At 43.6% G+C, this 27,123-nt stretch overlaps 2 protein-coding genes across 3 annotated transcripts in view; both read left to right on the top strand.

Annotated features, from left to right (window-relative positions):
• LOC102238270 (VIP36-like protein) overlaps positions 1 to 15,912 on the top strand; it is a 31,075-nt gene extending 15,163 nt beyond the window's left edge. Inside the window, exons 4-8 of the mRNA XM_023343641.1 lie at positions 10,321 to 10,403; positions 11,397 to 11,558; positions 11,993 to 12,107; positions 12,762 to 12,878; positions 12,959 to 15,912. Coding sequence (XP_023199409.1) covers positions 10,321 to 10,403; positions 11,397 to 11,558; positions 11,993 to 12,107; positions 12,762 to 12,878; positions 12,959 to 13,101 — 620 coding nt within the window. The 3' untranslated portion in view covers positions 13,102 to 15,912. The remainder of the gene's footprint in view (positions 1 to 10,320; positions 10,404 to 11,396; positions 11,559 to 11,992; positions 12,108 to 12,761; positions 12,879 to 12,958) is intronic.
• Positions 15,913 to 18,080: 2,168 nt separating this feature from the next.
• Positions 18,081 to 26,824, top strand: LOC102238010 (leukocyte surface antigen CD53-like). Of its 2 annotated transcripts, XM_023343103.1 has the most exons (8): positions 18,081 to 18,164; positions 18,546 to 18,622; positions 19,950 to 20,138; positions 20,240 to 20,314; positions 22,115 to 22,225; positions 23,270 to 23,377; positions 24,568 to 24,651; positions 25,280 to 26,824. In XM_023343103.1, the coding sequence occupies exons 2-8, from the start codon at positions 18,560 to 18,562 to the stop codon at positions 25,346 to 25,348; spliced, it is 699 nt and encodes a 232-aa protein (XP_023198871.1). In that variant the 5' UTR covers positions 18,081 to 18,164; positions 18,546 to 18,559; the 3' UTR covers positions 25,349 to 26,824. The 2 variants fall into 2 exon arrangements, with proteins under 2 accessions (XP_023198871.1, XP_014330923.1); XM_014475437.2 differs by lacking the exon at positions 18,081 to 18,164 and having other exon boundaries at positions 18,475 to 18,622.
• Positions 26,825 to 27,123: the final 299 nt, after the last annotated feature.

The raw sequence follows: 27,123 nt of genomic DNA, 5'->3' as shown, positions 1-27,123 counted from the left end.
GTTGGTTGAGTTCCATCGCAGGGGCGGGTCTTTCGGCTCTGCTTCTGTCGTTCAGGGCCTGCCCTATTTCCACCGCTTGGGTGCTCCAACTGTTGGTGTTAGCATTTTTAGCTATCCAGCTTTTCACTAACCCTATGGCTCGTTCCACCACTCCGTTAGCTTGTGGGGTGTAGGGTGGCGAGTAAACTCGCATTACTCCATACTTCTGACACCACTGGTCAACCTGTGAATTACGGAAATGAGTCCCATTGTCCGTGCGCAGCTCTTTCGGGATTCCCAGGGCACTGCATACTTGTTCCAGCATGCCGACAACGCTATTGCCGTTTGCTTTCCTGGCTGCTTTTGTAGTTACAAACCCCGACATAGAATCCACCAGCACTAAGAGGTACTTCTCACCTCTCCTTCCTGTTATCCCCATGGGTCCTGCAACATCCATGCAGACTGAGCCCCAGGGGACCGTGCTTTTGATGGACAACCCATCCATCCGCTGCCCTCGGCGACCTGCGTTGTATTGACCACACACTTCACAGTCCCTTAGCACGCGTTGGACTTGTTTCACTGGGATCCAAAGGTCTTGCTCCTCCAGTTCCTTACGGGTAGGTCGCACGCCTGCATGTCCAAGGGCCTCATGCACGCTCCGCACGACCTCGACCACGTATTCTTCTGGGACCTCCCGTCCTTTGGGAGTTCTGTCCCACTTCTCGGTACCGACAAAGACGATCTTCCTTTGTTGGACATAACAGTCCACTTCATCATTCCCACGCCAATGAGCTCCCTCATGCGTGTGTGCTCTTTGATGCTCGACATCTATTTCCAACTGCAGTTTTAGCTCAGCAATCTTTTTCCACAAGTCTTTGTGTGCCACTGGCTTGCCCTTTGCTGTCTCGAAACCATTCTCTTCCCAAATGGCCAAGTCCTCTCTAAGGGCCTGAGCACAGTAGTAACTGTCGGTTACTAACCTGGCACTTTTGATTTTCCTTTTCACCAGCTCCAGCAATCCTTCCAGTACTGCCGTCACTTCTCCGGCTTGAGCACTACCGGGGGCCTTTCCTTTCCGGCGGCATTTCTCTTTGCCGTCCTGCTTCAGAATAAATCCCCAGTATGCCGACTGGTCGGACCCCTTTCTGGATCCATCGGTGTAGATTGTCCATTCCGGTTGTCCTGGCTTCTCAAGTGTTTCTTGTGGTTTTTTCTTACTGGTAGGTTGTGCTGGCCCAATTTCAAGCTCCGGGTCCAGCAAGATGTCCTCCCATCTTCCCCACCGAGTATTGGTTGCTTTAGTACTTTCCACAGTTCCTTTTCTTAGGTACTTGTGAACTTGGCTTTGTGTGATGACTTTGACTGGTTGTCCTTGTGCTAAATCTTTCAGCACACCCCAATAGCGGGCTAACACCGCTAGCTCTTTCTCTTCCTGCGGGTATTTCTTTTCAACAGAAGTTAGGGTGTAACTCCACAGGGTAACCAAGCCTCCATTTTCGTTACTCACTTTGATCATGGCATCGTCATTCTCGCAGCTGATCTCTGCCACCAGTCTTTCTGACAAACTCCTTGGTTCCAATCTCACAGCTGCTTGAATGGCCCTTCTCAGTTCCTCTAGGTTCTGTTGATTTGCTGCTGTCCAAACCCAGGGTCTTTTTCCGTCTTTCTCGTCATCCTCACTTTTCCTCAGGCAGTGGTACAAAGGTTTGGCATATTTCTGATAGTTGGGTACATGGTCTCTGACATAGTTGCACAGTCCCAATATTTTCTGCAAGTCATTTTCTGACTGTGGTGGTTGAATGTTCGTCAGCTTTTCTCTGTACCCATCCGAGAGTCCCAAGTCCGACGTGACTTGGAAACCCAGATAGTTCACTTGGAACTGTCCAAATTGACATTTCTTGAGGTTTAGCTTCAAACCTGCCTTGGTGAGATTTTCAACCACTTTTCGTAGCCTCTCTAGGTGTTCTTCTTCTGTGTCATCAGCAATAAAAACATCATCAATGTACACAGTTGCACCCACGTCCCCCAATACTTCCATCACTGCTGACTGGAACACGTTTGGGGAGTTCTTGTATCCCTGGGGTAACCTTTGCCACACATAGCTTTTGCCTTTGTGAGTGAATGCAGTTTTACCTTGCGACTGTCTAGCGAGGCGTAGAGAGAAAAATCCATTGGCTAGATCGATGCAGGACTTGAACTTTTTGACTCGAAGAGTTTTCAACGCTCCTTGTGGATTGATCAAACTGGCTCGGTTTGCTATTGTTCTCCGATTCAGGGCCTTGAAGTTGATAACTGGCCTCCAACCCCCTCCAGCCGATTCAGGTTTCTTCACCGCCTGGATGGGGCTGTTGGTGATCGGGTTGAGCTCCTCTCTGATGATCTCTAGGGCGCCCAGCTCCTTCACGATCTTGTCCATCTCCTCGACTGCTCCTGGGTTCAACGGGTACTGCCGAACAGGTGGATGAACCCCACCTTCGATGTGATGAACAAACTTTGGGCCCAAATCTCCACAATCATTTTTGAACCGTGCTACCTGTGCTGTAGCGATGATTTCACGTAGCTCCTCTTTCCCAGCCGGGGAGAAGTCACTCTCTTCAAGTTTCTGTTCTGTCACCGTTGGTATGTCGACCGGTTTGTACCAGTCTTGCTTTTCTGACCCTGCTTGAGTCGGGCCGACTTTCACCAATCTTGCTTTCAAACTTGTCAGCCTTCGCTCCAGTCGGCGATGTGTGCCTTTCTTTTTACTGAGTTCGTCTAAGTCTTTTACTGTGAGGAGATTGTAGGGACCTTTCACCCATACTACTCCTTTCCAGGTTCCATATGGCATTTCTTCTATTTTTCCATTGGCAAACTGAACCTTCAGGTGTCCTGCTGTTTTTAGGTCTTTGCGGGTCATCGACACCTCCGCTCCGGTGTCCACTAGGTAGGGCACTCCTTCCACTTTAGCGTAGATTTCGTCCCCTTCCCAGTAGGCATTTTCTAAAACGACCCGCGACCTGGACGCCATTACTTTGGTGACCCTCCGGCCCCGGCTTTACGGGACTCACGGAGGGCCGTCCTCTCTTCTTGGCTCAATTTCCTATACTCCTCATCTGTCAGGAACTGACCTTTTCCTGGCTGGTTTGATGAAGCCGGAGGGTTGGTCGGTTTCCCTTGCGGTCCTGGTGGTTTCTGCTGGAACGGCCGGTTCCGGAAGTTGGATGGCGGTGTTCCTTGTTGAAACGGTCTGCTCTGGAAGTTGGATGGCGGTGCTCCTTGCTGGAACGGTCTACCCTGGAAGTTGGCTGGTTGTCTGATGTTAACCCTTCCAGGTGGCTTTGCCGGTTGGCTAGCCTCCTTCTTCCTTTTGTCCTCGTAGTACTGTTGTTCCAGGTCGAATCCCTGCACCGCTACATCCATCTGAGCGACCGTCGTGCTTCTCACTGGCAACTTCACGAACACGATCTCCCCTCTGCGTCCTTTTGTCACCTCACGCAGTACTTTCACATATCTCGCAGGGGAAACGGTCTGTTTAAGTGTGTGCCACAGCGGTTCCAACCGGCTTCCCTTGTCCAGTCGTCCTCTAGCTCTCTTCACCTGGGACTCTTCATCATCCATGTCCTCCAACACCAGCCTTTCATAGTTGCTCTGTGCTGAATCTGTTCCAACCATCGGGTCCGAGGTCACGCTGGTCAGCCACAACTTTTTGGCTCCCTCGTGGTTGGTGGTAGACAACACGGTTGGCCAAACATCTTTCAGATACTCCTCATTGTTTTCGTCTGCGTTTTTACTCCTAATCACCAGCCTTAGATTCTTCAGCTCGGCGTAAGCGTCCTGTCCCGTATTAGCGGCAGGTAGCTGAGCCAACGCCCCTGGTGGTCTCACTGGGATCTGTGGTCCTGGCTCCGAAGACGTCGCCTGAGGTTCCTCTTCATCAGCCGACACTTCGTCCAGCTTCTGTCGAGCCTCCCTGGAGTATTTGAAGGCGGCTTTCTTCAGTCGTCGCAGCATCACATCATACATTATTCCAATGTATGCATTCCTGAAGTTGGTAGTCAGGGAATAGTGTGCTGTCAGAGTGGAGCAGGATGGTGTCATCAGGATGTTAGCCCATTCTCCGATTGTCGCTTCCACCTCGAGCCGCACCCGGTCTCCCAATCTGCTGGCCCATTCTGCCGGGATCTGGTACTCGGTTTGGCCGACCTCTGGTACATACGTACACCGTCCGTCCTTAGCCTGCACGGGACCCCAGGTCACGTCTCTTGCCAGTCTCTCAGAAGATCCTTCGATGTCAAAGGTTTCTATTTCTTTCTTCTTACCCCGATGCTGTCCTGTTCGGAGTGTCTTATGCTCGGCCGGTAGTTGCTTTGGGTCGGAGAAGACGCTGCCGTGATCGCTCTCCTCTTCTTCTTCTCCAGGATGTTCGATCTCCGGTTGCTCCTCTTCGTCCTCCGAGTCGCTGATGTCCTCATACTGCTGTTGTCGAAGAGGTTCTCTCCTGGGGGAGTTCAGCGGTCGAATCTTAGCTGGTTTCATCGGTCCTTCTTCTTTCGGGACCGTCGGCTGCTTATTCTTAACTTTTCCCGCATTGGGTTTTTTCAGTTCACTGCGGCTCTCTTCAAACGAGAACTCCTTAACGTACCTTGCTGCGGAGAACTCTGGTTCAACAGGTGCCTCCTTTATCTTTATCCTGGGTGGCTGCACGGCTTTGGCTTTACCGATCTGGGTGGTGTTTGAAACCTCACTCTGTGGAATTTTTAAGGGATATTTCTTGATTTCTTGCGATGGATGGCTAATGCGGCATTGCTCCTCCATCTCAGCTGCCAATTTCACCCCTTGCTCAGTGCGGAGTCGATGCAGACGGGGGTCAATCACCACCACCACTTCTTTGAACACAAAGAAATGACTGTTGGTCCTGGCTATATTCACCACTCCGTTCTCCGCGATTGATCTGGCGGTGTCCCTTGGCAGATCTGGCGATCTCAGTCCTTGTACACTCACTATCACTCTTCTCATGCATTCGTTGCTGGCTGCTGTCAGGCCCCGCTCGAGTCCATGCCACATCTTCTTCCGATATTCCTCCAAACTCTCTCCTTTTCGGTAGACGTCAATCGGGACTAGGATTACAGCTCCATAAGGGAGACTATAGCCGTTCATCAAGACTACTTCTCCCCTTGTCTTTGGGCTACAGGTGGCTTCTAGCAATTTTGAATCCGCTTGGTAATATTGCCCTGCTTGGTCCTCAAGGCTGCGTCTGAACTTTCGATTGTGGATCTTGTATCTGTCATTGGTGAACACAATCAGTCCGTCACCCTCAAGATCCCATATTCTTCCAATAACCTGATAAATCCGGAGGCCGGTCTGCAGTCTAAAGTTGCTGGCCCCCGGTGGTATTTCGGCTAATTCTCGGGCCATCCTCCAGGTGTCCGATTTCTGAGTCTTCTTCTTAGGGCGACCGGGGTCCCGCTGCTCCTCGTCCGATTCCTCCTCGTCCTCGTCGGAACTGCTGGCTGCTGGGGTCTCCGTAGGTTGCAGTGGATGCTTCTTCTCCGTGCTGTGGACTCGGGGATGAAACCCGAGCTCCCGACCCCGTTCAGTGGACCAATCCCTGACCGCTTGCTCCCACTGCTCCTCGGTGAGACTGCCGACGAGCTGTCCCTCGGGGTCTTCCTCATTGGCCGGTGCAGGTGGGATGTCCTCGTTCCGCGATGGACCCGGTTGAGCAGGGATGCCTCCGTCGTCATCGTTGTTGCTGTCGTCGCCGCTGTCACCGCCATCGTTGTCGTTGCTGCCGGCCGTCAGGTCTATCAGATCCCTCGGAGGTTGCTTCTGCGGGCGAGTCGGTGTCGGGGCTCTGCTGGGCAGTCGGGACGGAGGCTCAGCCACCTCCGACCTTGCCTCTTCGAGGGCTTGTTCCTTTTCTTTGCCTTCTTTGTAGGTTGAAAGTCTCTGCATGGCCTCGGTGTAGTCTTTGTACTGGCTCACCCCCTTGACGTTTGGGTCCACCAGGATTCCATCGATGCCCGCCGCCAAGGTAGCTGTTTTTACTACGCGGTCATACTTTTCGGAGGGGCTGTGGACAATTCGTAGCTCACCATCCACCCATCCTTCAAGGAGGTCAGCGAACCATTCCAGCCATCCTCTAACCTCCGACTTCCTAGCCACTTTCACTGGGCATCTGACGACTCCCAGTCGGTGGCCGTGTCTAAGCTGGGTGCAATAGTATATCCGTTTTTGCACTATGATTTCCATTGGGCTCCGAGCCACGTCCCTGCTCATGGTGAAGTGAGAATCAAAGAACATCTTTTTATTTATCTCAGTCCAGGATTCCAATCCATCACCAAGTAATATCAACATTACAGGAAATTGCGATAATGTAGATTTGGAAAGATGGGATTGATGATTCTTCCCATCCCGGCTGTTGTTGCTTGCCTCTTGTTCCATTGCTGGCTTTTGTAGGGGCTCCAGTTCCCCTCTTTCTTCTTCTTCACTCATAGTTGTCTTTGTCTTTCGAGTCGCCTATCCCCCAAAGCCTCTCTTTGCGCTTTCGAGTAGGGATGGGTCCAGGCTGTGTTGGCTACTGGCTTCACTGTCTGGATCTGGTCATTCTATCCTCAGTAGAAGCTTTCCCTCACCTGTATGCTATACAGTTACTGCGAGGGTTGTGACTGATGGCCTTATCAGTCACCACTAACTCTCTTCCCTAAGAGTTAGAAACCCAAGTGAGCTATTCAGAGTCTCGCATCTGTTTTCACTGACTTGGTGTCTTTGGGGCCCGCCTACTCAGTTGTGCGCCGCCCCACGTTGGGCGCCATGAAGGTTATCCTGCAATAGTCAGCCCCGCCCACTCCTCACTACTTCACAGGGCTGCCTACTGACCAGTTCTCTGTCTAACAGGTCCGGAAAATCTCTGAGACCTGGGTATTACCCTAAAAGTACTCTATAAGAGATGATCTATTTAAACTGGTGGCGAAAGTGATTCGTCTAGCTCTAACTACCTCCAATCCAGAAGTTATGACCCTTTACAGTTAAGAAACAATCAGCTGAGTAGCCCTCACAGCTGCATAATTCCAATAACCACTTCTGTTAACGGTAGCCCACTTTCTAAATCATAACTTGCACTTGGAACCGGCTAGATTATGTTTAGTGACTTAGATGTAAGTCCCAGGGTCATTATTTAATCTCACCAAAGGAAATTATGAAGCCTCCTATTTACTGGAATCATGTACATTAGTTTTACCTTAATTAAAAGAACTGAACGAAGATTAAATGACTCTATTAATTCCAATGTCCACCAACCTCTTTAGAATTTTATAGTATAAATTTATTAAGCAAGCTTAAGCAGGGATATGCGACATACAAATCAATAATCAATCGTAAATAATTCAAAAACAGTGTAATAAAATTTACATGTACAATCATACTACCCTGTCCTCTTTTCCCTGACTAAAGTCGCAAGTTCTGAAATGGAATTTCAATGAGCAGACTCAACTCATACCCAGACGATGGTGGATCTTTGGCAACAGGAATTTCTAGCATCCTTGGTTGAGGTCTTTGCCTTGTGTAGAAAAAACCCTCTTTAGAAAGGAAACAAAGCAGAACGAGTCCGAATCCTTTTGCAAAACCCAGTTCCTCATCCCTAAGGGAGCTTTGTCCTTCCTTCAAGTCTTGTTGCAGAGTTTGTAATTGCTGGGCTGAGACGAGACCGACGATCGAATGAAGAACCAGGGATGGGGCGATGGAACCCAGTCCTTTCTTGGCGGTGTGAAGTCCGAGCTCCCCCGTGGTTCTGAAGTGCGGTCCGTGGCTCAATCTGCTTCAGCAAGTTGTCTCTCCTTCTGCGCCGTCGGACTGGGAACGGCTGGTTCCTCTTTTCAGCCCCTTTTTATGCATCTCTCCACCATGTGTGTGTATGGGGAGGTTTGGCCTACGTGACTTTCTCCACATCTGCTGTATCTCATGAAAAAGTCCTCACATTGCCCAATCTATTTCTGCTGACCATGGTGGAAAGTCCCGTACTTCCCCTTTCTCCGTTGCTTCAGCCAAACTCAACACTCCAACCATCCTGTGCGCTCTGACCATCTGTTCAGAATTGCTTGCGACATTTCCTGTTTCAGGACTGTGCTGTATTCCTCTCTTTTTCTATAACCCACTATTATGTATTATAGCTCATTAAACACATTAAATCTGTTGTTAAACCTGTTTGAATTAATTTCAAATGATTACAACTTCACATCATCACAAGTTTGATCCTTAGTTAACAATCAATCACATCTCTTACTTATTATAATTCATCAACCATAATCTTTCCACAGTTAATTCATTACAGAAATCATTACAGATCACATTTCAGATAATACATTTCAGAAGGTTATTATGTGATTACTTGTATTCATTTTACTATTCCTTCATATTCAATTTAATTAGCTTTTAATCAAACTACAAGATTACTTATTTTCTCTCAGGCCTCTATGCACCTTTTCTGCATGCACCCGGAAAGATCTCACACCCTATGCCAGTTTTCTTGACAGGATGAATCTGCTTCCTAGATTTTTATATCTTTTCATGTCATTGCCTATTAGAATATCTAGCGCACAGTTCCATACCTGGGACAGGTTGATCTCCAGATTTATTTGGTCCGGGACCAGACCAAGAATAAAATTTAAAATACTCCAAATTAACAGGGACCAGGGGGGTCTGGGCCTTCCAAATTTGAGGGAATACTATTATGCATCTCAGATGAGATTCATGGTCTGCTGGTGCTCACCAGAAATGGAGACCGGATGGAAACAGATAGAACTAAGGCAGGGTGGGGCCCAACCCCAAACACGTCTGGGAGGTAAAATAGTCACAGACAAAAATGGGAATGGTATAGTTGAAGGCACATTGTTAATCTGGAAGGAAGTGGTTGATAGATACAGATTGGCGGATGTCACTGGACTCCTGATGTGGCCCTCCTGTAACTCTGACTTTCGGCCAGGAGAATTAGATTCTTCTTTTTTAGGCTGGAAAGATAGAGGACTTGTGGCTTTGTGCCAGTTTGTAGAAGGTAACACCTTTAAAACGTTTGAGCAACTGAAAAGGGATTATAATCTTGAGAACAGAGATTTATTTAAATATTTCCAGGTAAGACATTTTTACAATACAAAAATAAAAAAAGGTGTTCCTCCAGAAGGTAATGCTGTTGTGAACATTTTTACGAAAGCTTATACTCGCCTCCCTTGTAAAATTGTTTCCAAACTATATAAAGGGTTGCAGAAACATAATGGAAATAACACCTTGAACATTAAGTCTAAATGGGAAAGAGAATTGGGAGTAATAATTACAGAGGATGATTGGCTTTCAATGTGTGTGACACAACAGACATCTACTAGCTCCAAAAGATGGAAGGAATTCGGATGGAAGTGCTTAATCAGATACTTTATTACACCTCAAATTACTAGTAGACATAGAGGAGAAGAACAGCAATGTTGGAGACAGTGTGGCCATCAGAACGCCAACCACTCATGTATTTTGGTCCTGCCCAAAGTTGGCAACTTATTGGGATGAAATCTGTCAGACTACTGGGATAATTTTGGGGTATGTCATCCCCAAGGACCCTAGAATTTTTCTGCTGGGGTTGATGTCCGAAAAGGTGTTTCAAAAAGAAGATCAGTACCTTTTTAAAGTTCTGTCAATTGCAAGCAAAAAAGCAATTACACGGTCTTGGCTAAAGAAACTCCCACCACAGCTGAACCACTGGCGAGATGTCGTGGAGGAGATTCACTCCATGGAAAAACTGACATATCTTTTACGTATGAAAGGACATTCTTACAACAAACGCTGGTCTAAATGGCTGACGTACAAGAGCAAGGAAGCATAACAAGGTGTATCATCTTGTAATGTATTATTTTGTTTCTGTCTTTCTACTTATCTAAGTATCAGTGCCCCTAGTTCTGTGTGTGTGTGTTGTATGTTTTATTGTAATGAAAAATGTTAAATAAAGAGTATAAAAAAAAAAAAAAAACTTCAGTGGAGTTTGAAAACAAAATATGTGTTTAGGTTTTGTCTGGTTGAACGATGTGTGTGCCTATTTGATATTTTTTGGGGGGGGGAATTTAATTGTATTTCATAGGGGGCCCAGAAAATCTTTGGGAACCACTGCCTTAGTCAGAAACGCTTGAAACTACTTTGACTAATAAACTGAGCCTGCTGTAGCTGGGGTCATTTAGAGTGCATGTCTGATTGAATTGAAATGATTTTTTTGCAAATCGCCTCAAGAGGATATTTATTCTGAATTGGCTCTATAGAGATAAACTGAACTTGATTGAATTCCTGTGTGTCCCTCCCTCACCACGCTCTGCTCCGCCTCGACGTCTCCAGGTCCCGTTTTCGGCAACATGAACCAGTTTGTTGGACTTGGACTATTTGTGGACACTTACCCAAACGCAGATAAAACCCACGATGTGAGTAAAACCTCCGACATCTCTCTCCATCCTGTTCTCAGCCTGAAGTTTTTAGTTTAAATGATCAAGTCAGAATAATTGTTGTTATTGATGATTTCTTGTGGTTCTGGGATTCAGTGTTTTGTTAATGATTATTAATGGTTTATTACTCATCTTAATTACCGTAGTTTCAGTTGTATCAGCTGGTAACAGTGGCAACAGCAGCCATCGAGATTTTTTTTTTTTCTTTAACCTCTTTAACAAACCAAAATGTAACCTTTTTGTTTGTATTGCTGTAGCTTCTGTGTTGTAAAACTAATGCTGCACATCAACTCAGTGAAAAACATAGTGGTGTCAGTATCATTCTGTGGGGATGCTTTTTCTCAGACAAGACAACAAATCTGCTCATTTGGTCAGAAAATGGATCTAGGTAATACAACAGAACTCTGACAGCAAACCAGAAGCTGCTGAAGTGTTGACTTCACTTTCCACCAGGAAAACGCACTCATGTTAGAATGACCTAGTCAAAGTCCAGTTTAGAATCTATGAAAACACCTGAAGAAACAACTGTAGCTACAGTTAAAGGTGTTTCTGCAGCGTTTTGATTCAAGGAGCTGAATACCAGAGCACTCCACACTTTTTTAGATTTGTTAAAAAAATATAAAAGCTCACATGTCTTATTTCCGCTCTGCTTCTCATTCTTTTTAAGACGCTCTGTTTCAGATGTGTTTTGCTGAACATGCAGACAGGTGTAGGCGGAGCTTAGCATGCTAACCTGCCGCAGCGCAACGTCTCCCTGTCTCTGCTGGGGCTCAGCCGCGCTCTCTGTGAGTGAGGCGGCTCCAGCAGGGACCGGAAGTGAGTCGGCGTCTCTGCAGGACAGGAAACGTACCTGCTGCTCAGACACGACCCAACAACATGGCCGCCTTCGCTCCGGGGTCCTGCGGCCGGCCGTGGGTGAGACGAGCTCCACTCTGAGGGAGAGTTTAACTCCGGTTGGCTCCTCTGTTGCAGAGGACCTTTCCGTACGTCTCGGTAATGCTGGGAAACGGAACCCTGACGTACGACCACGACCATGACGGGCGGACCACCGAGCTCGGAGGATGCACGGCCATGACGCGCAATTCCATTTATGACACCTTCCTGCTGGTCAGATACTCAAAGAACAAGTTAACGGTATGGCAACGGTTTTTTATCTAGTGGGATGGGGGTGAAACTGCTCATCTGAACACCATGAAAGAATTGATAAATGTTTAGAGCTGTTCTGTAGACGGGGGGATTCAGCTACTAACTTTAAGTCGTATGAAATCTTACATACTGGGGGTTCAGCGTGCAGCTCAGGGGCCATTTTTGGCCCTTGAAATGATTTTAAGTTTCCTTCCACTGCAGTTCCTGAGAAACTAACTTGAAAAAATTCAAACTTAGTCGATGGTTGAGCAGGTAAAGCATAAAATTAATTCAGTGTTCCAAGGGTCTTGTCGCCCGTGACTTACTTTAACTTAAAATGTTTGGACACCACCGATGTGAAACAAAATGACTTTGACTTTCCTCTGCTGTAAATCCATTAATAAACGCCGAGTGTATCAAACTGCTGGTGTGTGTGTCTGCAGCTCATGGTGGATGTGGACGGGAAACAGGAATGGAGAGACTGTGCTGAAGTCAGTGGGCTGAGGCTTCCCACTGGATACTACCTGGGTGCCTCCTCTGTTACTGGAGACTTGTCAGGTATCCAGCATTCAAACAGCCTATAGCAGGTTGTCCTAAGTGATTTTGTGTGGCGTCCAGCTGCAGTTTAAGAATGATACAAATTTATGTAAAATTATTGACACAAAATCTTAAGTATTTTTGATCTGGCTTCTAGTGCAAATATCTTGGCATACTTTGAAAGAAGAAAAATCTAGCAAGCAAGTCACTTTCCAGCAAGATATAGGAGCTTGTTTTAGGTCAACAAATCTTTAATATTGATTATGTAAAAGCAGTAGTTCTACTGGCAGATTATTTTAGTTCAATTATGACATATTTCCAAATGTTATCACTTGGAGGAAAGTATAACTATTGATATCGAGACATGGAGATGTAGAAACACGCACTGAGAACAGAACTTCTAAGATTTTTTATCTTATTTAAAAATCTATAGAAGACATTGCTATGTCCTATACTGTCACATGTAACATAAGTGTATATTGAAGAATAGCATAATTAGGTGGGGATTAAAAAACTGTAAACTTCTCACTCCTTTTCAGACAAGTACGGTAGATAAATCTTATGTTATAAAACATAAGATTATGTTGTGTGTTTTTTTTTTTGTTCAAAGTAGATGAAGTACAGAAATCTTGCTAAGTCTCATGTTCTAATGTTGCCCACCGGCTTGTCCGACAGATAACCACGACATCATCTCAATGAAAGTGTACCAGCTGACGGTAGAGAGGACTCCAGAGGAAGAGGAGGAAGAGGTGGTCACCATCCCGCGGGTGGACGACATGTACCAGTTTCAAGGTAGAAACATTTCTATCAAGTGGCTGAAAGTGATCCTTCAAAGCTGAGGCTTCATGGTGGTTTAATGTTGGGCTTCCCAGTGGACGTGGAGGAGGAGGGGATGAGTGGGCTGCAGCTGTTCTTCACCCTGCTGTTCTCCGTCCTGGGCCTGGCCGTGCTGGCCGTGGTGGGACTGGTGCTTTACGGCCGCTGGAAGGAAAACAAGCGCAAACGCTTCTACTGAGAGGCGCTGCTTCTCAGAACACAGGTCCTCGGTGCACATTAGATCAACTAGAGACCGCCATGCTGTGACTGGAACTGAGACTGACGACCTTCTGGGTCGAACGTGGAGAGAACACGAGCGGGATGGACAGATAAGTCAGGTGGATAGTGTTTTAATATCTTTTTTTTTTCTTTAAGTTCTCTGGAGGATGTGAAGGTCTCAGCAGGTTATCTGCTGAGTGAGACTCTGTCCTCACCAACAGGAGGCAACAAAAGAATCAAGTGTCCAGAATCAAATTGCTGTGTGGACTTCACTGACATCATGATACGGGAGCTAATGCTGAAGTTTAAGGCAGCGCACCACCAATCATCTCCCTGTGGGAAACACGGACAAATGTCTGGTAGGAAAGTAAAGCGGTGTAAATATAAGCACTGCTTTGCTGTTACACCAGGCAGGAAGTTTGACCCTAAACAAGTTCCGTTCTCAGCAGGACATTTATTGGGGACGCACCACCTCTACTTCCTGTCTAGCCATTGGTTTCTCAGTCAGTAGCTCTGAAAGTGAAAGGGTTGTAATAATGAGATGGTTCCAACCGCCATCTTCAGGCTCCTGGAACAACTCATCTGGGTTTATCTAAATGGACATGCCAACAAATGTTTACTTACTGCCTGTGTTTTTAATCAGACAGTGTCTTTACATCCTCTGTTCTCACTGCCAGTTTCAACAGGAAAATCATTGGTGAAGCAAAGTCACAAAAAAAATCTGAACTATCTCTTTAAGTTCCTTTGTTCTGTTATGAGTGTAAATTTAGCTCCAATTTTTATATCGGTGACATCACAAATCTAATTATCCAATCAGTGGACAGATTGACTCTGCCTCAGTGATCTAAATAATTCTGTAAGCAATGGCTGTCCTTTGATTGGACAACTAGGTTTGGCATTAAGTCCAGGCTGTCCAATCAGTTTGAGGTGTGAAAACATCAGAAGTATTCAGAGCGCAGGAGTTCCAGACAATGTGATTCCTGGGGGGGAAAAAAAAAAAAAGTTTTCTCGAGTTTCACTAAAACTCGAGTTTTAGTTCCTCTGAAACTCCCCAGGGACATGAAGGGATTTCTTTTCTTTTTTTTTTAACGATACCTAGCAAAAGTATTAGGTTCCCTCACAAATTTTTTGCGTTCTCTCGCAATAATGCGCGAATCAGTTCATGTTGAATCTTGAATACTGAAAGTTTTTCTACTACAATATAAGGGTTTTGTAAGGTTCTTCCATGTATGTTAATATCTCATTTCTGAGATATCTCAACTTTTAAACCTTTTTCTTTAAGATACAAATGAAGATGGGCTTTCATTCAAAACAGAAACTTTCTTTAAGAAAGAAAAACTACATCCAAAGTATTTGAACTATTTTTGAGTTATTTTCATGGGGTAATGAATTCATCCTACATTATGTCTTGTTGGTGGTGGCAGTGTGGTTAATATAGGGCCGTTTTCATGTGCAGTCCCATCTCAAACACAAACAACCAGTTTCTGCACCAATGAGTTAAGGATGTAGAAACAGGTTTTCACTGAGGCTCTTTTAACATGCATATTGCATGTTAAAATTTTAAATTGACATTTGTTATACCATATTTTCCAGACTATAGAGTGCGCCTTACTATACGCCACACCTACAAATTTTTTGACACACTGGAAGCGTACACATATAAGCCTCACCGGGCTATAAGCCGCTGGTATCTCCGCCGCTCTCGGTTTTTCACAAGGACGCAGCCCTGCGCCTCCAACAGCGAACCATAGATCCGTTCACGTCGAGCTTACGTGCAGCCGCTCTGTTTCCCTCCCGTACTGCCAGATCGATAGCCCTCAACTTAAAAGAGGCATCTTTCCCTTTGTGTGGTTTCCGTGATGAGGGGGTATGAGTTTGAAGAAATTTCTCCATCGTGCCTGCTGCTAGCATGTGCTTGTTCTAAATGAAAATTTGCTCTTTCTTCCTCTATTTCCAATGACTCATTTCCTGCTAAAGAGCCTGTGGCGGTTGAAAAACCTTTCACAGAAAAGCCGCACCGGGCTACAAGCCGCATGGTTCAAAACGTGGGGGGAAAGTAGCGGCTTATAGTCCGAAAAATACGGTAATTATGACTGCATACAAATGAGACCAGGGTGTATTTGCTCATTTATTGCGAGGGAATGCAATATCTTTGTGACTTAACGCACAGAACAAAATGTCCCCTAGCGGGTTCCGTAGTTTTCTCTTTAGTTCAGATATTTTTTGTCATTGCAGATCTCAACTCTTTTCCACACTGGCATCATATTCAGGAAACCGGCTGACTTTCCAGCTGCTGCCTATGAAAAAGTTGATGTACAAGCTAGTGACCTTATCGCTGCTAAGTAATGAGACCCATAAAAAAAAAAAAGAAAAAGCATATTTTTCACTGGTTCCCTGTGACGCACTGAAGCAGACACATCCACAGACGGGAACAGGTCCCATCAGGTAACCGTTTGTTTGAGATTATCCACTCTCCTGTCCTCCAGTCCTTGTTTTGCTAATCCAACCAAACCAGCAGTCTTCATTTCAACCTGCCGCCCGTTTAACTTTGACCTCCACTTCAATCTGAAATGTAGCTGCTATGACCAAACAGCCAAGCTGTGGATTGTTGCTGGAGTCTCGTTGAAGTGCCTCATTAGGACCAGTAAAGACGGTCCTGTCCGTCTGCAGCTTTAAGCCGTTGTTTCTAGACACAGGGGCGTCCAAACTGTGGCCTGGGGGCCATTTGCAGTTTCTAAATGATACAAATGTGACTTTTTTTTTTTTTTTTTAATTAGGAAAAAAAAAACTAATTGAAATGAAAAAATCAATTAGTTTTTTAATTTTTTTTTTTCATTTTTTTTATTGACCCGCAAATTAAAAAATTAAATTACCCCACAAAGTATTCATCTTTTCCTAACCAAACTTTCTGGACCACATCTACCCACTGACTGGTACACTACAGCAGAGTTTGGTGCACCAAAAGCTGCTTTTAATTACACTATTAAAACTTGGCCAAATTTATCAAGCGTTTTAAAAAATAAACAGGGACCTCTATCATGTTTTTTATTGCTGAGAATTGGCTAAATCTTTCTTTCAGTTTCCTTCAACAAAGAAAACTTGAGAAACCCTTTTAAATGACGACCACATTCGTGTCATACAACAAATCTGACTCTTATTTAATTTAAATATTTAGTGCTTAGTTTATTCTTGAAAAAAATCTCCAAACTTGATTTTACTTTTAAAACCATTTTTATTTTATTTTTTTGCCCTATGTTGCAAAATGTTTGGACGCCCCTGGTTTATGCGATTCGACAGAGACCTTCCTCTCTACTGTATCGTTTTGAAACCAGTTTTTTTCCTGTGAGGATCCAAGCAATGCCATTTATCACCCAACATGACTACAGTTCTGTCCACGAAACCTTCTTGGGAGGACCTGGAGATCCAGTGACTCTCCGTCCGTCAGATCGTCATGTTTTCATTTTTTTAATGCAGATACAAATTTTTTGCATCTTTGAGCCATTTACCTCAATCATTCATTTCAGTGTGAACCAATTATTTCTGTAGTTTTAAATGTCAGTGAAGAAATCAATGCTGACGCTGATCTTTCCATTAAAGTTTCTACTCTTCCCTTAATCTGGTCCCCATTTTTGTTTGCTTCATGTTTCCATTGAAATCGTTCGTTTATTATTAGCTCACTCTTAAGCACAAAGAGAATCAGACTGAACCAAACCGGAGATGAGCAGGAAGTAAGAAGGGGACGTATTGGTCCGGGGGCAAACCGACCTGCAGCCTCCGGGTCCTGATGAGCCTCCATCGTCAGGGAGGAAGCAGCAGGATGACTGCGGTACATCTGCACATCAGCGGTAGAGTGCTGGGCTTTAACTGGCTTTTTGGAATTGGCTGAAGACCTACTGTCCTTACTCCTTAGGTCAGGGGGGCCAAAGTGAGGCCCCAGGACCATTTGTGCCTCAACTCCACACCACAGAGTAAATGTGGGCAGATTGATCCAAAAATATTGAAAGTTTCTATACCAGGTCAGCATCGGATCCATGCATTAGTTTAAGATTTCATTTTGGTTTTGTAGTTTCTCAACTTTAACTAAAATAAGATGTCTTGATCTGATGTGAAATAAAATTTGTATTACTTTATTTATTTAGGAAGAATGTCCGCACATTTATTTTTGATTTTCTATTGTGCTGAGCGTAAACGTATTTTCTACACACCTACCAACTTTGTTCAATTTCTTGCTTAGGTTTTAACAAAATATTAACATCATGTCTAAATGTCAGAAGTTTGATATATCAAACCGGAATTATAACAAGTATTGGTATCGGTATGGATATTGGCGAAACTTGCGCTGTTTTTATTTGGTGTGTGTGAACCAAAATACAAAACAGTTAATAGTCGAAATGACAGCAGATAATGCAAAAGGGAGAGGAGTGGGAGAATGCAACATACAAGACAACCTTTAGGAATGTTTATGATGAAGGAATGAGGGAACATGATGGAGAGTTCAAAAAAGTTGATTTTACTGTCCCTTTAAATCCAGTGTTTATCATGTTGTTGTTATGCATGTACATGTATCTCCAAATATCCACGCTGTTCCTGAGAACCATGTGTCTGATGAAGCTGGAGGAGTCCAGATCAGGAAAAACTCTTGTTGCTCTAGAATCAGATTCTAGAGCAATGATCTGGTCTAGTTGCAGATCATTCATTCTGTTTACTTCAGACTGATCAGTGACCCCTGACCCCTAGCTTAACTCAGCATCTCTGAACACATCAACACACACACAGCAACAGAAGCCTTCATTCAGCCCTGCTGGAGGTTAGCAGTGTAACTATGTGCTGCCCTCCCACTCTCCTTCCACCTCCTTCTCTTTATTGTTGCTTCTGTAAATATTAGTTGATAAAACTCAGCCATGCCCCCCCCCCCTCCCCTCCGCTCCTCCTGCTTTAACTCCTGCCGTTCCTGCCTGATCTCAGTTATTCTTTGGAATGCTGGGAACGTCAAATTAACTTCCCAGTCGCTTGGACATTACTGGATATTTCCCTGTAATTAAGGTAAGCTTTTTACATAAGTTTTCCTATGACTTCTGATTTACTATATTTTCAGTTATTATGAAAACTGAAGAACTGACGGGCACGTTTCAAATAATCCCTGCGGGAAAAGTCTTGATTACATTTTCAGGCTGCTGAGAATCGGGAAGCTGAAGCTGCTTCCAGCTAACCGAGTCTGAAACTTGTGACAAAAAGTTCATCTGGCGATAAGAGCAGATAATAATGATTAACACGGCCAACAAGGGGGTCCATTGTGGCTCATGGCTCAGTGTTGCCATATCAAACAGCAGAGTCCTGTAAACACTCGGCTGAATGGGGCCACAGCTCCACCTATACAGATCTTAAAGACAAGTGTGTGTGTGTTGTATTTTTTCCTCCTCACAGCTAGAAGAAGAAGGATGAATAGCTCCTGCGTCGGCTGTCTGAAAAGTCTGGTGGTGTCTCTCCACTTCCTCTGCTGGGTAAGGTGGTGAGGGCACCACACACACACACACACACACACACACACGCCGGCTGGTTAGATCCGGTCGTCCTCTCTGTCACAGAGTGACACAGATACACACGCACGTAAATTTGTATTTCTGACTATATTAGGATTGTCGTGTCTTTTTTTTGCTTCAAAGATCGTGACTTTGTAGTCCTAACATGGGTTGCTGTGCTGTGTGATCCTGTTGTCAAAAAGACAAGTGCTATGAAATATAAATAAGATGTTGGTGTTTTTCAGACTTAAAGTAATTCATGAAACGATAAACTGATATCAGCGGCTTTAGGAAATAGTTATGTACAAAATATTAAGGAAAAAGAAATTAAATACAAACTGGCAAACTAAGGAAGTGAACTAGACTGTGGCTGGGTGCAGCTTTAATATATTTTATACACGTTTTGAAATGTAAGTAGCAAACTTTCCATCATTGTGTCATGAATCCATTAAAGTCTAACTCACTGAACTCCAAATCAGTATTAAAGTATTTTCTTCTCATGTTTCTTGGTGTTTAATAATGCAGATTTCTAGTTTTCTTTTTCTATGCATACTTAATTAGTTTAGTTATTTTTCTTATCTTGGGCACCAACTTCTGAGTTATTCATTAAATAAATGCCTACAAGCCTGAAATTAATTGAATAAAAATATCTCATAAGTATGTCACCAGAGGGACCAGTTTACTTCTCAACCACATCATTTATCCATCCATCCATTTTCTTGCACCCTTGTCCCTAGTGGGGTCAGGAGGTGCTGGTGCCTATCTCCAGCTAACCCACATAATTTATATATTTTTTTAAATAGTTCATATGAAACATTAAGGAAAGTTTATCATCTACTACAAAAATGAATGTATGAACACGTGCAAGTTTTGGAACGTATCCCAGTTCCAATCTGAATTTTCATCGGCAGCTCCACCTGGCGACCCGGAGTGACATTACAACGTGTTGCAGGCGTCATTAAATGGATAATATGAAGCTCATCCCTTTGAACACTGAACATCTTCTCTTTGTAGTGAATTCCACTGAGCGGGGATTTGCAAACCATTATATTCTCTGTTTGTTTATGTTCTTTTTTCCCCAACGTCCCAACTTCATTGGAATTAAGGTTGGAGATGAAAATCCAGGTCTGTGTTGTGTAGCCTGTCCAGGACTCTGCATGCTTGTTTTGTGCATCTTCTATTAAGTGGAGAGGTTGTCTTTGCTGGTGTCCATAAAGGTTGTTAGACAGATTGAGGCCCAGTCTCACACAGCTGAACGTCCGACTCTCATAATGTGAGCTTTGCCTCGTCTCTCTTGCCTCCCCTGGAGCTGTGTGGAGCCTTGGTGGTGGCGTTCGGGGAATTCCAGACGACGCACTCCAAGTTCGCCTCTCTGGTCACCACCTTCTGGCCCATCTACCCGGCCAACGCGCTCGTGGTGACCGGTGCCATCGTCACCTGCGTTTGTTACCTGGGAGTGCTGGGAGGCATGAGGGAGAACCGCTGCATGCTCATCACTGTGAGTGGGAGGAGACGTGGCGTTTACTGTCTGAGTGGGCTGAATTCACTGAATGGCCAAATGAGACGCTTCAAAAAACGACCTGACTTTCTGTGTCCCAGTTTTATGTTCTACTGTTCGTCCTGATGCTGGTGGAGCTGGCCATGGCCTGTGTGTTCTTCGTCTACAACAGAGAGGTGGGAGACTTCTGGTATTCATATGTCTGGTAGGGAATCTGCTCTGATGTCTTTTCTGATCAAGTGTGCTGAAACAGCCTTAAGATTACTGTCGCCACCAAAACTATACATTTTTTGTGATCTAAAACAAATGTTATGATTTTTTAAACTTGAATACTTTTGCTTTTATGATCATCCCCATCTCCTTTAGGTTGGTGCACAGATCAGATGTGCATGGATTCAACGAAAAGGCTGGAGTCGCATCAAAATATTCATTGACTGCCAAAAACCCATTGCCATTGTGGACAGTTTTGAGACTGATGGGAATATAGTTTTTGCCAATTTTACAGCTCTAATGTCATGTAAAATTGACTTGTTTGAGCTTCGCATGACGTTATTTTATTCCCTCGTCAGAAACTTGGGAGTGTTGCTCTGATTCTTTCATGCATGTTTGAGAAATCCACCGTTTTCCTCCTTAAAAAAAACAACTAAAACAATCAGACTCGGTTTCATACAAGACAAATAATGTGTCAGTGACATTACAACGGCGGGTCAGTCCTCAGTAGGTTTTCTGTAATAGCTACTCCTTTGACACACTTCATTATCATTATCATTGAGATTGACTGAGAAATGCCTGGAGAGAATTCTGCTCTCCGTGTATTTAGTGTGTGTGTGTGTGTGTGTGTGTCCAGGGGTTGTTTGCGCTCCAGCTGAGTGTGTTATCGGTGCCGGCTCAGACAGTGATTACCACATCAGAGGCTGACCCAGTCATCCTGTCCTGACCTGTAGAATCTTCCACATACGTATTCATAGCAACAGGAATAAAAACTTTTTTTTTTTTTACCCCTCAACGCAACAACCTGAGGAGTTGAGCCGATCTCCATGAAGTTCTATGGAGACGATGCAATAAATGGTTGATTTGGATCCAGTCTCACTAGCAGCTCCGTACCTGGCTGTGAAGAGGCCGACAAGATAGGAAGGAATTTAAGTACTGCTCCCTGAAAACGAGCAGCACTGACCGGACTTCAGTCATAAGATCAGACGGCGTGACAGACTCCAGCTGATGTCACTCCATCTCTGTCGACCTCATTAGCAGACTGGTTGCAATAAGAGGTTTGCATTTGTTCAAAATCAATGTTTTTATTTAAAAACAAAACAACAAAAAAAAAAACATAATCTCATCAAAATGTGCAGGAAACCAAGGTGAAGAATATTGCAGCCGGCTATCTGTGGTTGACCTGGAGCTGAGACCAGCTTGGGTTCTTCAGCAGGACCTTGATCCAAAACACAGTAGCAAGTGCACCTAAAGAAAAACAAGATGAAGACTTTGAAGTGGCCTAGTCAAAGTCCTGACCTGAATACTATTTAAATGCAGTGATATGACCTTAAAAGAAGGCTGTTGATGCTGGAAAGCCCTCCAGTGCAGCTGAATTACAACAATTCTACAAAGACTAGCGACCAGAACCGGTCAGGGTTACACGCTACAAAGACAATGGTCAGCACTAGTAACACCCGGCTAGTCTTACTGCATACATTGAATTTAATTGCTAAGGAAAGTGATGGGAACTTGAGACACATTTTGTTTATTATTGCAGAAACTTTTGGAAATCACTCAAGAAATTGTGACTTTGTGCCTCAACCCTTTCGGAAGGTGCCCTGGGCAACTGCCCATATCAAAACCACCACTGCATGCACATTCCCCCCCCCCCCGAAAAAATGGTTGTCCATCACTGTGACCACAGACGCAAGTGAAGGCTCCCTTCACCTTTCCTACATGCAGCATGTTGTCCTGACTGCCATGTTGGCCTTTGTCTTGAACAGATCGACACATACTTTGAGAAGGACCTGACCCGCAGCTTGGACGTCTACATGGAGTCCGGCCCAGAGGGGAACAAAACCATTAAGAAGGATTTTGATGCCGTCCAGTACCTGGTAAATGATAAACCACTCATTTTAATGTCTCTGTTTATGAAAATACATATCTGGAAGGTCCGACTGCAACAGCGTTTCTTGACGCTGCATCGGTTGTCACAAATTTTGACTAAGTGACAGTAATAGACCCTTAACAACCATTTTATGGAGTGCACCTTTTTAGCACATTGATTAAAAAGCTGTACTAAAAAGGTTTCTTTATCACTGTAATAACACCCGGTTCACTTTAATTCAATCTTATTAATATAGAGCCAGTTAACAACAGGTTGCCTCAAGGCATTTTACAAAAAAAAACCCCAAAGTCAATTCAGTCGAACTCTCCTCCATTCCAACCTGATCCTAATGAGAAATCAATGCAGTCAAGTTCAGTTTATTAATGAAATTGTTAATAAAATATTCAATCCAGAAAATGGACTTTGGTGGGTTATGATGAAATAAATGTGATTTTTGTGTGATGCTAAAATGTGAAAGCAGTAATGTAGTCGTCGGGTGCTTTGGTACGTAATATAGAATGAACGCCAATAATTCACTCATCGTATAGATATTTTAGATCAATTGAAATTTTCTTTTAAATATTCTACGTCTTTATATGAAAACAGGAGAAATCAGAAATCTGTCTCCGGCTAAAGTTAAATTCTGGTCAACTCTAGCAACGCTTTTCTGAAACTTATCACCAAAGAAATTGCATGGCCGCAGTCATGGTGAAAATCCACCTTCTGTCAATTTTAGAGATTAATTGATACGTTTTCTGGCCTTCGCCGACTTCTAAAAATGTCTTCAACCTTCTCTCATGACTGCGTAGAACAACGTCCCTGAACAGCTCACCTTTCTGTGTGCTATAAAATGAAGAGACCTGAGAAACACTTGATGTATGAAAACCAGAAAGAGCCCAGAGGTATTGAGGGGGGCCAACTTTCTTTTTCCTTTCTTTCTTTCTTTCTTTTTTTTTTAAAACTTTGACTGAATGTCAGTCGTGTTTTGCAGCTTAAAGGCAGCAGCTTCTACTGTGGTTCCCGTGGCGACATTAACTCCTCCTCTCTCCAGTTTAAGTGCTGTGGAGTTCACGGCCCAGATGACTGGAAGGGGAAAGCGCCGCTGTCCTGCTGCACCAAGGATCCCTGCAACATTGCTGACCAGCCCAACTGGCAGGAGGTGATTCACGGCACGAACTCACTAACATGAGCGGGATGTGGGTCAGGAGATCAGTCTGAAATGTCTTCATTACGTCTCATGAAGACATTCTGCAGAGAGTTTTGCTGAACATACATTTGAGACGAGGACAATACTAGCGAGGCCCAGCTCCAGTTCACCACTTTTTGGTTTTTTTAAAAAAAAACATTTTAAAGATTGTTATTTAACAAAGCAATTGGAGAAACCAAGCAGGGTAGGAAAAACATGAGAGTAGTCAAAAAAGAAAAGAAACCGCACTGCTATTATGCATAATGCACAACGGCTAAAAATGTGTACACACTGTTTAATTTTTTATTTTATTTTTTTACAAACAGAGACAGATGATTCACTGTGACGAGCAAAAAGAGAAGAAGAAAATACAAATGCACAAAAATCATTTTCAAATGTTTATTTGCCAAACATTTTCGTCTCTTTTTTTTTTTTTTTCCGCTTCATCATCAGGTTTTGCTCTGTGTTGGTTTTTCCACACAGACCACAATAAACTCCTCTGACGTTTGTGGATGAAATGAGACGAAGGGAAAAGTTCAGGAGGTCTTTATGCTTTTTGTAAAGCAGCGTAGGTTGTCACTAAGCAGATTTATTGCAGACAACAGGGTAGTTCTGATTGACAGAGGAAGGGTTGGGGTATTTTGGTCCAAATGTGCTCAATAAAGAGCTGCCAGGCAGGAGGGAATGAATAATTAGTTTAAAGCTGCTTTTTGTATTTGGTCCAATTTTTTTTTTTTTTTTTTTTCTGTATCTATGATGTGAAAAAGGTGTTTATCATCTAAACCTCTGTAGCATTTTAACTCAAATCAAAAACACAAAAGTCTGCAACCTTTCAGTTCTGTATTTGGATGTGAACGTAGCGGGACGAAAGTCACAGCAGAAGTAAATAAAAGCAAAGTGAGCTGCAGTGTTCGAATCAGGAACTGTGTTCACTAAAGTATCCCTGCAGACAAAACTGGAGGGGAAAAAAAAAAAAAAGAGAAACCTTGAAACTTGTAGGAGCTTAAAACCCGATCCTAAGATCATATAGGGAAAAAAAACACAACTAACTTTGTTTGGTGTATCTAGTGACTTTGTGTAGCTTTCAGAGGCAGCTCCCTCCGTTTCACTGGTAAAGCTGCAGGTCTGCAGGAATAAAGCCTCCTGTGTGCTTGGACCTGCAGGGCTGCCTGGTGAAACTCAGGAACTGGTTTGCTACAAACTACCTCAGCACTGCGTCAGGAGTGGTCGCCATGTTCATGATTCAGGTACGGTTCATTCAGCGTCCCCGTTTCCATAATCATGCGTTGGCTTTATGAATGCACATAGAAGCGTATTGATGCCAGTGTCCAGGTCACTGGTCCTGTTTGTAACCGTGAAAACCACATGGACTAATCAAAATATACGCATCCCTGTCGGATGCCTTGAATGTAGCAACTACAGGGTGTGTTTTTCTCAGTTTAATCAAAGGAAAAGCAAACAATCAATCCCAACTGTCCACATGCAACCTGCAATGTGCAGAAACTCTACAACAGCCCTTACCATATCTATGAGGAAATGCAACTTTCTATTTCTCAGCCTCCACTCGATCTTAGCTAACTTCAGTCACCAGGTGTCTAAAGTAACCATGAGGTCAGAGAAATCCTTGTTTATGGCACCAAAGTTATGATGAACATCACAAAGACACACCCAGGTGTTGAGTTAGAAGATCCTGTTCGCTGACCTTGGTTGTCGTCTTTTGCTGTTGCTAGAAAGAAAGTGCACCTTGTATTAATTGTACAGTCTAGCTAAATGAATTTCTAGAAATTGCTGTCTAGTTTTCACCTCATGCTTTGAAATGATGCGAGCCGTGATTGGGTGCAGCTTCATCAGCGTCCTCGTCGTCTTTGTTTCCAGTTCGTGTGCCTGAGCGTCACCGTCCCTCTGTTCTGCCACTTCAGGCGAAGAGGACTGGGCTACAAGTGAGAAAACACTCCGTGGACCAACTTAGGACATCGTTCACGCCAACAAGGTCATCTGGAGTCTATTAAAGTGCTGCCTGTCCCCCAGAAAAATAACACACGGGAGGGATGGTAGTGTACAGTAGTTCTAATTATGGGTTTTGAGTTTCCAGTATGGTCCATATTCCAAATGTCATCACTTTGCTGATTTTAAAAGCTCCTCTGACATGTAGCACCTCTTAATGCTGAAGCACAAAATGAATATGCATGAATATGCCGTCTCTCTGCAACAGAGACGTTGCTAAGGCGACTTTGAATCTGGAATTTTCTAATCAGTTCTCACCAAGTAAATGCTTAATATGCTTTATATATTAAGCATTTACTTGGTATTAAGCTTTTCAGAGGCCATAGGCAAATCCTGATTAGAGTCAACATGATTAAATCCAAACTGAACAAAATTACCTATGGAGTTCCCCAAGGATCCATCCTGGGCCCGCTTCTTTTCAATATCTATATGCTTCCATTAATTCAAATTATACGAAATAATAAGATAGAATACCACAATTATGCCGATGACACACAGCTATACATTAGTCTTTCACCGGGAGATTACAGTCAGGTTCAAATACTCACTAAATGTATTGAGCAGATTAATGTCTGGATGGGCCAAAATTTTCTCCAACTAAATAAAAACAAAACTGAAATATTAGTGTTTGGACCAACAGAGCATAGATTAAATATAATCACCCACCTTCAGTCTGTTGGATTAAAATGCTCTGACAAAGCCAAGAATCTGGGGGTGATCATGGATCCTGATCTGAACTTTAATAACCACATCAAATTTATCATAAAAACATCATAATACCATCTAAAAAATATTGCTAAAATTACACGACTCATGTCCCCACAAGATTCTGAAAAATTAGTTCATGCCTTTGTTTTTAGTAGGCTCGATTACTGCAATGGCATTTTTACTGGATTATCAAAAAAAAGCAATAAGAGAGCTCCAGCTTCTCCAGAATGCTGCTGCAAGAGTCCTAACTAAAACAAAAAGAGATCAGCACATCAGTCCAGTTCTAAGATCCCTGCACTGGCTGTTGCTCAAAGAATAGAACTTAAAATCTCCTTAATGGTTTACAAAGCACTTCATAATAGAAACCCAGACTACATTTCGGATCTTCTTCAACCCTGTATACCACTCAGACCTTTAAGATCATCAGAATCAAACCTACTAACTATTCCGAGAATCAGAACTAAACAGCTTTGAGTTTTTATGCTCCAACACTCTGGAATAATCTTCCTGCTCTCTGTAAGGCTGCCCCCACCGTGAGTTTATTTAAAGCAAGGTTAAAAACCTTCTTATTAGACATTGCCTACTCTTAAATTTTGTTTAATTTTTTTGTTCTATTCATTTCTTATATTCAAAATTGTAATGTTTATTTTGTTTATTTCTAATCTGCTTGATTTTTTTTTCTTCTGTTTTTAATTTTCTTGTACAAGCACTTTGAATTGTCTTTTTCTGAAAGGTGCTACATAAATAAAGTTGCCTTGCCAAGTCAAAACACACACACACACACACTAAGTGGCTATTGTAGCACAACTGAATCCAACATGGACGTTGGGTTTCTGTTTGTGTTTGTGCACAGAGGACCAACACTCATCACTCTGTTAGTAACATTTGAATTTTATTATTTTTTTCCTCAAATTGATCACTGAGAGGAGCAGGATGGACCATCACACACACTCACACACAGGTTTGTATTAATGGGGACACTGTTGAACGAACAATTGGTTATTTAA

This window comes from Xiphophorus maculatus, chromosome 12 (assembly GCF_002775205.1).
Source record: "Xiphophorus maculatus strain JP 163 A chromosome 12, X_maculatus-5.0-male, whole genome shotgun sequence".
NCBI classification, from domain to species: domain Eukaryota; kingdom Metazoa; phylum Chordata; class Actinopteri; order Cyprinodontiformes; family Poeciliidae; genus Xiphophorus; species Xiphophorus maculatus.
The sequence above is the reverse complement of the archived record's forward strand: the minus strand, read 5'-3'. Positions and strand labels throughout refer to the sequence as shown.